This window comes from Canis aureus, chromosome X, assembly GCF_053574225.1.
Source record: "Canis aureus isolate CA01 chromosome X, VMU_Caureus_v.1.0, whole genome shotgun sequence".
NCBI lineage: Eukaryota > Metazoa > Chordata > Mammalia > Carnivora > Canidae > Canis > Canis aureus.
In genome coordinates, this window is record NC_135649.1 from 121,185,112 (window position 1) to 121,200,774 (window position 15,663).

Consider the following 15,663-nt stretch of genomic DNA (forward strand, 5'->3'; position numbering starts at 1 on the left):
AGTATTACAGTTATGCTGACCTCAAGAACATTTCAGAATAGATTCATGAGCCTTGCTAGTTCTTGTCAAATATATATTGTTTCAGAGCTGCTATAAATTCTTCCTACTGTTATAGTTTCTAATCCTTTTCTCAAAATTTATAGAATATGTATTCTATGCATTATTCTAGCTTCCTAACCTTGCTATTTGCTGTCATGTCTTGACATTCTTGGGTTTTCTTATGTGATCAAAAATCTGCAATGATCATAAAAATCACCTCCTTCCTTCAAATATGGATGCCCTTTGTGTTTTTATCTATTTGCATATAGCATATAGATGAACATGATGCTCATCAACATCATGCATAAACAATATATATATATGCACACACACACATTCGGAGCACCTGGGTGGCTTAGTCAGTTAAGGATCTGCCTTCAGCTCAGGTCAAGGTCCTGGGGTCCTGGAGTTGAGCCCCACATTGGACTCCCGGCTCAATGGGTAGTCTGCTTCTCTCTCTACAGTCCCCTCTGTTCATGCTCTCTCTCATGCTTGGTCTCTGTCTTCCACATAAGTAAATAAAACCTTATAAAATAAAATAAAATAAAATAAAATAAAATAAAATAAAATAAAATAAAATAAAATAAAATAAAATAAAATCAAATCAAATTAAATCAAATTAAATTAAATCAAAGTAATAAAATAAATAAAATAAAATAAATAAAATAATACACATCTGTTTCTGTCTTGCTTTTTTTTTCAATGAAGGACAAACATTAACTTTCATTCAGTGCCTTTCATTTCTTATGGAGATGATTGATATAGATGGTGATTATATTAGTACATTTAATATAATAAGTTGACTAATAACAGAAATCCACATTTATCCTCAAAATCAACGTCAAGTCACCACAGCGAATTTTTCTTGAAACCTCAGCTGGATTCTATTCGGTAGCTGTTGGAGATTTTCCTATCTGTGCGTTGTTGTTTGTGCTGTGTTTCTTGGAGTTCATTATCGGTGCTTTCTTCGCTTCATAATGAAAATTTGGAACTATTTCTCCTTTTCTATGTTCTCAACCAGCGTAAATATTCGCAAGTAAATCTTATTTTCAAAGAAAAAAAAAACTGTAAAGCCATCTGGAAATGCTGTGTTTGACAGGAGAGTGGGTGAGGCAGGGAATGAGGTCTGGTCTCTCTGGGATTTTATAATTAGTTTCCAGTTCTTATGTCTTCTGGGGAGAAAAAAAAATGTGTACGTATAGAAAATCACCCATGTCATTGGAGTCCTCAAATGCATTTGCACCAAGTGGATCAAACAAGCTGCTTTTGATTCCTTAAATTCCTTCATTGCTGTGATTCCTATCACCCGTTCTCACTTTATATATTTGGGCTCTCTCCCCCCTTTTAAAGACTATCATATTAAACACTCTATCTGCACACTGTGTTTTTAACCAAAGAACCAATACTAGGCATTTTCATTATGTTTTATCCTCATTTAGGCCCTTTTTTACATTTTAATCTTTATTAATTCATCTCTAATTGAAGCACTGCCTATGTGTTATTGTATTTTTGGATTTTGCTTGGAAAATCCAACTTAGGTTAGAATGCTTCCTTACGGCATTTCCACCATTCAGCAGGATTAATGACTTAGCGTAGTTTCTGGCATAAAACAGCTAAATAAATTACTCAGTGTGACTCTGCACAGATTGACGCTCTTGGCTATGACGCTCTGAAAGGTAACTATTTAAAAATTCAGGCCCTGGGGTGCCCAGCTGGCTCAGTCTGTGGAACGTGCAACTCTTGATGTTGAGATTGTGACTTCCAGCCCCACATTGGGTGTAGAGATTACTTAAAAATAAAATCTTTTCAAATAAAATAGAATAAAATTTCAAGCCTACTTGAGTATACGGAAATGAGCATGAGAAAAAAGCGTGCATTTCTGCCATCAAAAGTAATAGAGTTAAGGGCATCTGGCTGGCTCAGTCAGTAGACCTTGCAACTCTCGGTCTTGGGGTAGTAGTCGAAAACATTATTTAGAATTAAAGGGTTCCATAGAACCCTATGCCATAAAAAGTTCTAATCTGCTACTACTTCTATTGACTATTTCCCGAAACTTTTAACATTATCATTATCAAAATTTCCATTTTCTTTATTCTTGTAAATTTCCATTACTCTGCATCTAACTTAGGGATTTCTCATCCTATGTACAATTGTAAGCTTCCCAAGGTGTTTCAAATATGGCTTTTTCATTGAATTGGAAGTAGGAATGGTTCATTCTATGAATCCAAACCATCTCTTTGACCCAATCTTTTTGGCACTACTCTTAAGAGTGTTACCCCAGCTTTCTTTGCTGACAAGCCCAACGTGAAATTTTGCCACTTAGAAGATGGATCTCTAGTATCATGTTGACCTTCAGCTCTTTCACAATGTCTGTATAAAATACTTTGTACTGAAGAAGCGTGATTACCCATATTAGCGCTAATGGAAAATGTCTCAAAGCCAAATCGTTTTCAATAAATGTGCATTAGGACACTTTGAATAGAACTATCACTGGAGATTAAGGTGGTGCCCTGAGGAAATTATGTGCTTTTTGGAATTTTAGCACAATTTTACTTTGTTATTTAAAAAAAAAAAAACTTGTAAAATAACCTGTCTAAAAGCAAAATCCCTACTTTCACTCTCATGAACGGCAACACTTCTTAAAGTTTAGTGTCATTTGCATATTAATTAAGACGTGACACTAAAGCTTGAGTCACGCACACACACACACACACAAAAAACATAGGACAGGGACACTAGATGCCACTTTTTAATTTCTAATTTTTTCCCAGCATTATTGAGATATAATGACGTATACATAACATCTAATTTGGTATAATTGTGTACATTTAAGGTGTAAAATGTGAAGATCTGATATATGTATGTATTGCTGCCATGATAAGGTTAGTCAACACATCTATCGCCTGGTACTTAACTATTATTATGTGTAGAGAGAACTCTTAAGATCTATTGTCTCAGCAACTGGCAAGTAGACAATTCATTGTTGATAAACTATAGTCATCGTGCTGGACATTAGATCCCAAGAACGTACCATCTTAAGACTGAGAGTTGAGACTTTTTGACTACCATCATCCCTTTCCCCCACCCCAACAACCAGTTTACTGTTTCTGTGATTTTTTTTGCTTCTTTGTTTTTAGATTCCACCTGGAAGTCAGATCATGCAATATCTGTCTTTGTCTATCTCATATCATTTAGCATATGCCATCAAGCTTCATCCATATTGCCTCACATGGCATATTTCTATGTCCAAACTACCCATTTTATGTCCAAACTACCCACACACATCACTGTCTCTTAATCCATTTCTCCCACAGTGGACACTTAGGTGGTTTCCACGTCTTGACTTTTATAAATAATGCTTTAGTGAGCACAAGGTTGCAGGTATGTCTTCAACGTAATGATTTCATTTACTGTGGATATATACCCACAAGTGGAATTGCTGGATCACATGGTAGTTCAATCTTTAACTATTTGAGGAACCTCCATACTGTTCTTCAGAGCAGCCGCACCAGTTTGCATCCCCACCAACAGTTCACCAGGGGTCCCCTTTCTCCCCATCCTCAGCAATACCTGTTAACTCTTGTATCTTGATAGTAGTCATCCTAACAGGTGTCAGACCATGTCTCACGGTGCTTTTAATCTGTTTTTCCCTGATGATGAGTGGTGTGGAGCACCTTGCCAGTACCTATTGGCCATTTGCAAGTCTGCTTTGCAAAAGTGTCTGTTCAGATCTTTTGGGTTATTGGGTTTTTTTGTTTTGTTTGCTGTTGAGTTGTAGGAGTTCCTTATAAATTGTAGATAATATTTATCAGATATATGATTTGCAAATATTTCCTTCCATTACTTAGGGTGCGTTTTCGTTTTGTTGATCTTTTGCTGTACTGAAGCCTTTTCAAGTGACGTAGACTCATTTGTTTATTTCTACTTTTATTGCTTATGCTTTTGGTGACATATTCAGAAAATCATTGCCAAGGCCTATGCCAGGGAGCTTTTCTCCTATTCTTTTTTTAAAAAAAGATTTTATTTATTTATTCATGAGACACACAGAAGGCAGAGACATAGGCAGAGGGAGAAGCAGAGTCCCCATAGGGAGCCCGATGTGGGACTCGATCCCAAGACCCTGGGATCACGACCTGAGCCCAGGACCTGATGCTCAACCACTGAGCCACCCAGGTGCCCCTCCTATTCTTTCTTTTAAGAATTGTTTGGTTTCAGGTTTTATATTTAGATCTTTAGCCCATATCTAGTTAAATTTTGTGTAAGCTAGGAGTCCAGCTTCATTCTTTTGCATGTGAACGTTCAATTACCTCAACACCAGGTATTAAAAAGACTATCTTTTCCCCATGAGTATTCTTGGCTCCCTTGCTGAATATTAGTTGAATGCACAGTAGATGCCAGTTTTAGGTTGTGATAATTCTAGATCGACTATAAATACTGAGACATGTGGATTCTTTAAAAATTTAACTCACTAGGGAAATGGAATGGCTGTAAAATCAATACAAGTTATCCAAAGCAAGAATCAATTCATTCTGGCTTATATTAATTGTTTCTTTAAGAATTTTCAGTCAGCATTAACTGAAAGAAAGGAGAACAACCATAATTTATTTATGTTCAAACCGAAACTCATATGAAGTAAATCTGTCTATTCTGAATGTTGTTAAGGCAATTTTCATATTAGCAGATAACAATCTCTTAATATCTTTACTTCCAACCCACCTAGTCTAATTGTCTCCTAGCATCTGTTTGGGTGAAGTGTGAAATGTGATCATCACACAGGAGAATTAAGGAGGATGGAGTGTGTTTGCTGCAATCCTCCACTGTTTAGTAGGGACACAGCTTTTGTAGGGCTGGCGGCTTTGAACCCTCCCAGGGGAGCAAGAATTGTCTAGACACTTCACAGTGGTGTTGGGCCTAATATAAGACTCTGTGTCTGAAATTGACATATTATAGCTTCATCTCCTTTTCCTTCCTTCTGATGGAAGTGCTAATAAGTAGAAAAATGGCCAATAGACTGTCAAAGCAAAAAAAAAATACTAGGAAAAGAATAGCTTATTGGAACGTGACTGCATTTTTAAGCAGAGAATGAAACTGTGTATTACCATTGTTCTATTCAGCTTTATTTTCAAGAAAACAATTCCTATATTATCCTTCAAAACAAACCCTGGTTCACCTTGCATAAATCTTGCTGGTTAGCCACATGCACACCCACCAACCCACCCACCCACCCACCCACACACACACACACACACACACACACAGTGAGGTTGGGGGGAGAATGAATAAGTAGGCTTGTACATTTGATCTCATTATTCAGAGTTCTAGGCAAGCCTTGGTTTTATGGTCAAAGCTTTTTCATTTAATGCCAATAAATAGGTCAATCACAGAAGCTGCCCAAAGAGCAAGAGGCAGTGGCTCAACAGAAGTTCACAATAACACGTAGAAAAGAAAGAAAAGGAGAACGGAAATACTCTTCCTTCTAAAGCCAACGACACTTGTGCTTTTCATCGTATCCCCCCCCAACGGGGACACCAGAGGAAAGCCACCACCATGTTCTCCTCGCTGTCCTTTCTTTGGGGGCTCCGTTGTGAACAGGTTGCCCTGGCGGAAGGTACTATGCTGTGCATCCCAAACCAACCTGCCCCGGTCCCTCTGCATCCTGCAGCAGTTCATGGCTTCATCATCACTTCCTTCTTTTTGAACATTGTAGCCAGCAGTGTCTTCCCAAACACCTCCGTAAAAATGCATTCATGGAGTCCAGCAGTGATTTCCTTTGGCCAAGGCTTGTCGTCTGTCTCCTCCACTTCTTGTCTTTGATTTCAGATAGTAGCTGTCTTCTTCCCAGAAATGTCATGGCTGTGATTGGCTTGGACTGCATTTGTGAATGCTGCTTTTCCTCCAGTGGGCTTCTTTGTGGGTCTGCACCGCCTCCTCCCCTTTATACCCCATCCCCACGCAGTCTCTCTTACTGGAAACATCAGTATTCAAGGCTGCAAACTATGAACATTCTGCACACTTGCAATTTTATTCCTACTTTCTGTACAATATTTTAAATTACCTCCTGCACATATTTTTCCAGAATAACTCTATTCTTATCTAAAACTGTTGGGACCCTTCTTCTGAAAGAATTATCTACTGCGTGGGATCAATCAGTACAAGAAATCATTTTTAAACACTCCAAGGAAAAGGAAGGAAAATTGGATGTTTTCGATATTTTAAGTATATAAATTTCTCCTCCCTAATGTAATTTCTTCTAGGCTGCCCTCCTGGTACACGTGAGATGGGAAGAAAGACCATGCAGATATGTGTGTGGCTTTACAAACTTTCTCAGTTGATTTTTGACACTCGTTCTTTATTTAGAGGAGAGATTCATCTCCTACAAAAAGCTCTTAGGTGTACCGGCCAGTGGGTTGAAACCTTGGGTCAGAATAATTACAACTTGGTTTCTCTCAAACAACTCTATGGTTAGAACGTTGTCCCACTCATGGTTTTGGCACTTTCTCATATTTTCAGAACACATGGCGTTTCTCAATCCTGATTTTCAGTGGCTGTGATTTTCTCCTGCTGTGGTTATTTTCAAGCCACGTGTTTATAGGTTCCAGGAGATCCAAGAGATACCAATGATGGGGACAGAGGGGAAAAGCCACGAACCAGGAGAAATTTCTCTCTCTGATGAAAATTCTATGCTATGTGTTGTGTTCTTGCACACTACGATGCGGTTCTCTGCACGGAGCACTCCAGTAGTCCCATGGCATCAGAGAGTTCTAGACAGTGGGAATGTTCACCCAACGTCATGGGATAGGTGAGATATCAAGAGTTCAGATTCAGGACTTCGGCCCAAGAAGCCCGTGCAACATAGGGGATGCACCTGGGCATTTGTTTTGTCAGTGGGACCAAAGATTAATAGGGATAATACCTGCCTCAGAACACCTGGATTCTAGGTCTCCGTACTGCCTTCCAACTGGCAGATCTTGTGCAAGTCACGTAATGATCTGAGGCTACATTTCCTTCTCTATAAAATGAGCTAATAATGCTTATCCTCCTCTCAATTTTTTTGAACTGCAAGAATAAAAAGAGAAAATGCATGAAAAGCACTATGTAAATTCCACAGCATTATAAAGATGAAAGGTACAGCCGATATTTTTATGCTTCACTTAAAAGCTCAAATAAAGCAGTCCTTCCTATAAAGGGCAGTTTGCTTCTGCCTGGCATAAGTTCTGCTATTGAAAAATATCAATTTTTTTTTTCCTTAATGAGAAATGGACGAGTTGCCTATAGTACTTTTGGCCTCTAGCTTGAACAGAAATATGCAAGATGGACTTTTGTGTGGAAGATATTCTATAAAATGACCTGAAATTCAATAGAATTTTGACAGTTATCCAAGTATCATGACCCCAGGGCTGACACTGCATTCTCGTAGAACTCCACCACACATTGGGGCAGGTGGGCACACCTGTACACGAAGGTGCCAGCTACAGGAGCAGATACTGTAACTCGATCTTCTCTTGAGGATCAATCAACCTGAAATCACGTGGCGTACCCCAAGTGCAAATATCTGGTGGTGTCGTACTATATCTAATACTTCCTAATATGTAGAATTGCAGTTCATGATACATTTTTACTGTGCAAAATTAAACTCCCAAAGCTATAAAACTACTCACAACTTATTTATGGAGAGCTGACCTTTTCATTTTACGAAAATTTTTAAAGTTTCTTTTGCATGAACAACGCTTTTTAAATTTCCTCTGCAGGGACAAAGTACCTATAGTCATCGTGCTGGACATTAGATCCCAAGAACGTACCATCTTAAGACTGAGAGTTGAGACTACCATCATCCCTTTGGTTGATGGTTATTTTTTGAGGCTACCTTTTTTTTTTAATTTTACACTCTAGAAATTGAAATTACGGACAACATATTGATCCTCAAAAAATGCAGACTTTAAAAACTAAATTTTTTCAGTGGTTTTGGATTCCAATGTTTTTGATGATGTACAGTGATGTATACACACCATCAAATATTTGCCAGTTGATTGACACTCTTGTTAAAATAGGCCAACTATTGTAGAATATATGATTCTTTCTGTAGGAATGTACACTATTACACAAAATATCAAAATATAAATTTCAGTTTGACTTTTTTTCCTTAGTAATTATTTGAAAATAAGAGTTTTCCATTTTTTTTTTAATTTCTTTTGAAGGCTCTACACAGACTAGTATGGTCTTTTGTTATTGTGGATTTCCAGAATCTGAATTAGGTGGCATAATAGAAATAAAATCTAATTTCAGAGCCTAGACCTGTTTTCCGTACGAGGCTACTGATTTTGGTAAAACCACTATAATTTTCCATCTCTAAAACTATTCACTTTTTCTCAATTTCATGGCTAAGTTCCTCCTCCTCATCTCCTGCCAGAAGAAATCCAGAACATAGAATGGCATAGCTAGAAAAAATATAAATTATTACAAACTGTAGTAGGCAAGAGAAGAGAAGACTCCTGCTTCTATTGTTGAGCTCATTTAGTATCAGTGTCCCCTGCCTTTTTTAAAAAAGATTTTTAAGTAAGCTCTACACCCAATGTGAGGTTGTAAGTCCTGACCTGGAGATTGAGAGTCACAGGTGCCACCCACTGAGCCAGCCGGGCGCCGTTCCCTTTATTTCGTATCTAATTCAACTTCAATTTCCACATGGAGGGGTGATCTTGTCAGCCTTCTGACACGTTTCCTTCTCTCTGTGAGGCGTGTTGCATTTTATTCCAGGACTTGGGCCCACGATGTGTTTTATTGGAGAGTTCGCACACCAAGGAGTTGTCATTGCAAAGCAGATAAGGACTTGGGTACAGCAGGTGTTTCTATGTCATCAGAAGCCGTTCACCCTCCGATGGCTTATCAGTTCTGTTGGTGGCAGAGTGGTTGCTGAAACTAGAAAATCGTTCAATACAGGTGGTTAGCGGACTGTCCTCGGAGATAGGATTGAGAGAGTGGGTGGGATGCTGGGGGCACGCTTGACCACAAACCATTGTGGCAATTGTCAAACTGTCATGCCTGAGTCACATTATTGAAAAAAAAAAAAATCCCTCAGATGGGGAGAGAGAAAGATCTGGCTTCTGTGACTTGAAGCTTTAAGGTGCAGAGAACTTTCCCAAACTTGTGAGCTTTCTTCAGGATTTTTTTTGGTATTTGCACTCGTTCAGCCTTTTTCTCAGCAAGATTCATTGGTTTGGTATCTTTTGCATGTTTTTATAGATCGTCAAAGAAAAATATACAAATATACGTCTATCACCTCTTGTTTTCTTTCTTTTTTCTTTTTTTTTTTTTTTTTTTGCACCTGATAATTAACAAATATGCATCCTGGTCTCGTATGCCTCGATTCCTTATGTACCTTATACTGGATTACATCCTAAAGAGGCCATCCTCATAAGTGCCGGAGGATGAAATGAACATCTCTGCCTTCTCCAACGTAGTCATTTTCTCTTCCTAACAAGTTATTGATGAGCTATCAAGTGCCAGCAGGAAGTCACATAACCATTCAGCATGGAGTACACAAATCGCTGCTCGTAGCTCAAGAGGAAGGAGCAAATGGCAGAGTAGGCGCCTTTGTCTTGTGTAGGGAACTGGCTACGTTAACAGCTGGAAGATGGACACGGAAAGAAGTGCAATAAAGAGAAGCCAATGCCATTGTGCATGTTTTCATGGATAACCTGAAAAGATTATCGCATGAGGACATTTTACCATCAAAGTAGGAAGATCGGTATTTCTTTTTTGCTCAGTGTTGTTTATACTTGATTTCTGGGTTTCCCTGTAACGCGGGCATGGTGCTCTGCGTTCATCCTGTGTGCAAAAACCTCAAGTCTTCACGTCTGTCTCTCTTGCTATCTCTAAAACCATGTTTTGATCACTGTCCGTATTGTTCATTGAACCTGAAAGTCAGTGTCCTCAACACCACTGCCTAAGACTTTGCTCTTATTTGGACATGGACTCTTTGCAGGTGTAATGAGGTCACAAAAGGTGAGGTCATAAAGTAGTAGGGCAGGTTCTGAACCCAAGATGACTGGTGTCTTTACAGGAAGAGGAGAGACAGATGCAGAGAGGAGACTCCCATGTGGTAAAGGAGACACAGGGAACTTGTAGTGGCAGAGGCAGAGATTGGAGGGAAGCACCGGGGAGCCCAAGGAAACTAGGAGAGAAGGAAGGAAGGATGGACTCCAGATGCTCCCAGGAAGCCCAGCCCAGACATCTGCAGTGTAGACAGACTCCACAATGTGACAGAATGTGTTTCTATTGCTACCAGCTACCCCGTTTGTGACCATTTGTTACGGCAGCCCCAGGAAATGAGTGCGGTCTATTTTTACCTGTATCTTGAGTCTTCGTCTGGGTGAGTATCTGTCCCTGTATCTCTACACCTCACGCTTAAATCTTGGTCCTCATTTCCACTCTCTGACTTATCGCCTGTCTGGCTGGTGGCTTTTCTTTTCCCTACCTTTGATTTTTATTCTCTGTTTACCCCATGCTTGTCAAGACACAGAGTCCGCGTGGGATGGTGCAAAGCACTTGGGTCACAGCTACAGAACCCTGTGCTTTTTATTTCACATTTGGCTCCTACGTTAGGCATGACATGAAGCCCTACCCCGACTTTCTGTTTTATTCTATCTGCTTCCTGCTTTTTTATTTGTGTATAATTAATAGACAGCATTGTATTTATTTCAGGTGCACAATATAATGATTCAACCATTCTACACATTACTGAGTGCTCATCACAATGAGTCCCCGCCTTCATCCCCATAATCCTCTTCTTATTTCACCCACTCCTTTACCCACCTCCCCTCTGGCAACTATCACTTTGTTCTCTGTATTTAAAAGTCTGGGGTGTTTTGGTCTGTTTTTTCTTTGTTTTGTTAGTTTCTTAAATTACACACGAGTGGAATCATATGGTATTCATCCTTCTCCAATGGATTTATTTTGCTTAGTGTAATACCCTCTAGTTCCATCCACATCATTGCAAATGGCAAGATGTCATTATTTTTGATGTCTGAGTAATATTCCATTGTGTATATATACCACATCATCTGTATCCATTCTTCCGATAGATGGATACTTGGATCTATCCTTACTTTCTTGCTCAGATGTTGTAGGGATACCATGGATGGGTAGTCTCTGAGAAAACACATTCCGATTGATAAAGCATAAGGTCATCCTGACTGTCACAATGCATGCACACATTTATATATGCCATGGGGAATTAATGAATAATTGACATTTTTTTCTGATCTTGATACATCTGTCTATAAACCAAAATAAAAGCTTAATTTTGTATATTCAGGCATGCTTAATATCTTTTCACTGTGCCCATTCTTTGGTAGACCTGAAAAGCATTTTCTTACTGGTAATATAATGTGTTGCTTTACTTTTGTCTCTTCTATCTGCTCTAAATTTCAGAGCAGATCTCTATGAGCAAATCACAGCATTGTGCAAATTATGACCATAATTTTCCTCTCACTCAGAGAGCCTATGAAACTGGCACTCATTCATTTTCATCTCCAGGGGACACTTGCAAACAAGCTGGTGATACCAGTCTGCTTGATGAAGGTGTTGCACTTGGTTTTTAGATGTAGCATTATCCCAATACAGTGAATTTATGAAGAAGAGTTTCTTGTCATTTTCTTTGACCTGATGAGACCTGCATCATATTCCTTTCATCTGGGTCAATAGCACTATAAGTATAATCTCTCGTCCTTATGATACAGACTCTATTCGCTCCATGTTTCAGATGGGCTTATCCATTTCTCCCCCATCTCCTACAAAGCTGCATACATTTCCAGCAAAGCCAGAAGCTTATCCCATTGGAAAATCTCATTGAAAATGTGGGAAAAAGGCAATGGACACATCAGTAAAATAATACAGCGGGCTAAAAAAAAAATCAGAAAAGCAGATGGCAATAACAGCATTGCAAATGGAGACAAAAGCTTTCTCAATACCTCTGCTTGCTTGCTAGTTCAGGAGCTATTGTTTTTTTTTTTTAATTTTTTTTTTTTTTTTATCTATGATAGTCACAGAGAGAGGGAGAGAAAGAGAGACAGGCAGAGGGAGAAGCAGGCTCCATGCACCGGGAGCCCGACGTGGGACTCGATCCCGGGTCTCCAGGATCGCACCCTGGGCCAAAGGCAGGCGCCAAACCGCTGCGCCACCCAGGGATCCCAGGAGCTATTGTTTTGAACATCAGCAGAGAACACTCTGCACTCCAAAATCTCACAGGTCCCACCAAAGGAAAGCGAGAACCTGCAAAGGCTGAGGCTTACTCTGGGAAGTTCTATTTTATTAAGATAAGAGAATATATGTCTAACACTCATGCACCAAGGGACAGTCAGAGGCTTAAAATAAGGAATTACTTGGGGCAATGCAACTCAGTGACTTCTATGCAGACAGAGCATCCATACCATTCCCTGGCTGTGACATTGAACCCACAGCTCTGTCTCTCCGTTGTCCCTGATGGTACCTCCTTCTGCAACCAGACACTGTTCTTGCAAATCCCTGCAGACCACCAAAGTCATCACCTGGATTGAAAACTTGAGTTTTCCAAATGGCTCAAAGCACTTATAGATGCTCTAGCTAAGGCACCAAGGGAAACCCTACCTTTGTTCCTTTGAATGTTCCTTTGAATGTTCTCCACGATTATCTTCATTTTTTATTTCACTCAAAACGATGGATTGATTTCCCATGAAGAAAGTCATCAGGGAATGGTCATCTTTGGGTTAAAGGGGAAGTCTCACTAATTTTAACCAAGATATAAGAACAAAGCACCTTGTAGTAAATGCACAGAGGCAAGTATGTGTGGGTAGCCCATGAATATTTATTAAATAAAGGTCTGGCATTCGTTAGCTTATAATATATAACAGCAGCAATGTCCACAATGGCCAAACTACAGAAAGAGCCCAGATGTCCATTGATAGATGAATGGATAAAGATGATGTGATGTGTATAGACAATGGACTCTTACTCAGCCATCAAGAAGAATGAAGTAAAAAAAAAAAAAAAAAAAAGAAGAAGAAGAATGAAGTCTTGCCATTTGCAATGATGTGTTAAAAGTAGATGGTGTTATGCTAATTGAAATAAGTCAATCAGAGAAAGACAATTATCATATGGTCTCACTCATATGTAGAATTTAAGAAACAAAACATAAATATAGGGGAAAAGAAGGAAAAATAAATAAAATAAGCCAAAATTAGAGAGGGAGACAAACCATAAGACATGCTTAACTCTGGGAAACAAACTGAGGGTCGCTGGAGGGGAGGTAGGATAGGGGGATGGGGTAACTGGGTGATGGACATTGAAGAGGGCACATGATGAAATGAGCATTGGATGTTATATAACACTGATGAATCACTAAATTCTACCCGTGAAACTAATAATATACTATATGTTGACTAAATGAACTTAAATAAAATCTTAAAAAAATATATGTATTACACACACACCGCATATATACCTTTACATATATTACATTTATATTTACATATATGTGTGCTCTGTGTCTACATATATGCTTATAAATATATAAAATTTGGTTTAGGTATTCTAGTATCCCGATATTCTGAATTTTATGTATATGTAAATAATACATCTATTTATATGAAAAACACATAAATACATTTATAGTATTATGTATTTATAACACATGTATGATAAATACACCTAAGCATGAACTATTATATAATGTACAACATAATGTGTATATATTATATATGTCGTTTTCATAATATAATGTATTGCTAGAACTCTTGAGGTACAGCAGACTCAAAAGATCAGGAGATGAGTGCCATGGACCAAATAGTTTGAGACTCACAGTTCCCAAGAGGAGGGGATGCACCACACCATGAGGGCGCCACGGGGAAGCCCCAGGGCCTTCGGGAGGCAGACGAGGAGGGAAAACGTGGACAGGGGCCTTTACTGTGGCCTCCACAGGAAGGAACAGGTGAGCAGGCATAGGACTGACTGGCTTGAATAATGTCCTTGGGCTCTGGGCTACAGGGGCTGCCTCTGGTTATCGGGTACCTAGCCCTGGAGAGAGTAGGACAGGAGCGTGGTGCCCTCCAGTGTGAGAGGCCCATAGAGGAGGGTTGGGGTGTGGATCTCACGCTGGTTGGCTTGTATTTGAAAACTGTGAGCTGGGAGCTAGTTACCTACCATCTTTAGTGACTGTAGGGATGCACTGGTCCTGGGAGAGGGGATTCCTTTAGGGATAGCAAAGCCCCAGAGATCAAAGCATGCTTAATTTACCATCTCCTTTCACCTTCTTCCTCCCTCCCTCTCCTCTTTCTTTTTTCTTTTTTTAGGATCTATTTATTTATTTATTTACCCCACCACATGCTCCTTCTTCTTCCTCTTTTCCCTCCTCACCCTCCTCCTCTTCTTCTCTTCTTTTCTTCTATCTCTTTCTCCCCCCACCCTTGGCACCACACTGTCTAAGCCTTAACTATACAGGATCGTTGCTGTCACAGAGCCAACAGACGTGGCCTCTCATGGTGTTTTGTATTATTATATTCTAAATGCCCCACCAAAATGAGTACTCATTTCCCTTAGGCTTAAACGGATAAATCTGTTCTTTTCTTTTCTAAACAGGAAGGCACTACTTCAGTGTAGCTATTCCCATTCAACCTCCAACCGGTTCTCAGATAATTATAACGAGACCAACTGTAATGTGGGTGTATATCCCCTTGTCCTCGGAGGCTTTGGATACCACTTTGAGCTCTTGTAGGAGTTTGAGGGATGTCCAAAGACTTCGTTTTAAGCAAGGTGGCCTTGTCCATTATGACCAGCAAACCCACTGACACATCCATGCTTGGGTTGGGGGAAATGGTTACTGTTAGAGCAAAAGGAGGGCGTGTACATACATTCTCATAAAATAAGATGTCATCTTTCCAAAATGGCCATGAGAACATTATTAGTAAGTGTCAAGTCTGCCAGAGATGGATGCCAGGGGTCAGCAGACTGTGGCCACGTACCAAGTCCAGCTTGACATCTGGTTTTGTAGCAGTGTTTATTGAGAAATCACTATGGCCAGCTCTTTATTGCCTATGGCTGTGTGGGCATGAACACAGTACAAGTGAGTATTTGTAAGAGAGACCTTATGGTCCTCAAAACCTAAAAAGCTTATTATGTTGACCTTTTACAGAAAAAAAAAAATTCTTTCCTTGTTCTAGATCTAAGCAGAGTGTGAATAAATTAAAAACTAGGTGCAGAGGGAATGTATAATAGCTGTTGTAGACGGTGGCACTGGATTGTACCCTGTTGTACGCATTTTCCTATTTTCTTTAGAAGAGGTTAACTGAGGTGAGGCAGCCATGGATGAATGACGGAGTCTTCCCCGTCCATACGTTGTGATCCTCCACATGAATGTACTGCTGGGTTCGTCTGCTTGAGCCACACACTTCCTCAACTGAAACTTAGGTTTCCTTTCTTTAGAATTCATTGAGACCTAATGTAGACATATGGGTTAAAAAAAAAAAAAGATAATTAAACTAATATCATAATAATCAGTAATTGTATATATTTTTAAATATCTGACGTAATTTATAGTTTCACATCAAAGAGAAGCTATATTGTTTCATTGCAGCCTTAAATTCTTCAGATATTTTA

General features: G+C 39.3%; 1 protein-coding gene across 7 annotated transcripts in view; it reads left to right on the forward strand.

Annotated features, from left to right (window-relative positions):
• Window positions 1-15,663, forward strand: part of LOC144307784 (uncharacterized) — a 64,168-nt gene that overhangs the window by 12,036 nt on the left and 36,469 nt on the right. For 2 of the 7 annotated variants that reach the window (XM_077887773.1, XM_077887774.1), the window contains exons 1-2: window positions 10,058-10,135; window positions 10,322-10,405. The exons of 3 other annotated variants lie outside the window; for them this stretch is intronic. In XM_077887773.1, the coding sequence (XP_077743899.1) occupies window positions 10,131-10,135; window positions 10,322-10,405 (89 nt within the window). In that variant the 5' untranslated portion in view covers window positions 10,058-10,130. Of the gene's footprint in view, window positions 1-10,057; window positions 10,406-15,663 lie in introns of those variants that run through there. 2 more of the 7 variants (XR_013374497.1, XR_013374501.1) reach the window with 1 other exon arrangement.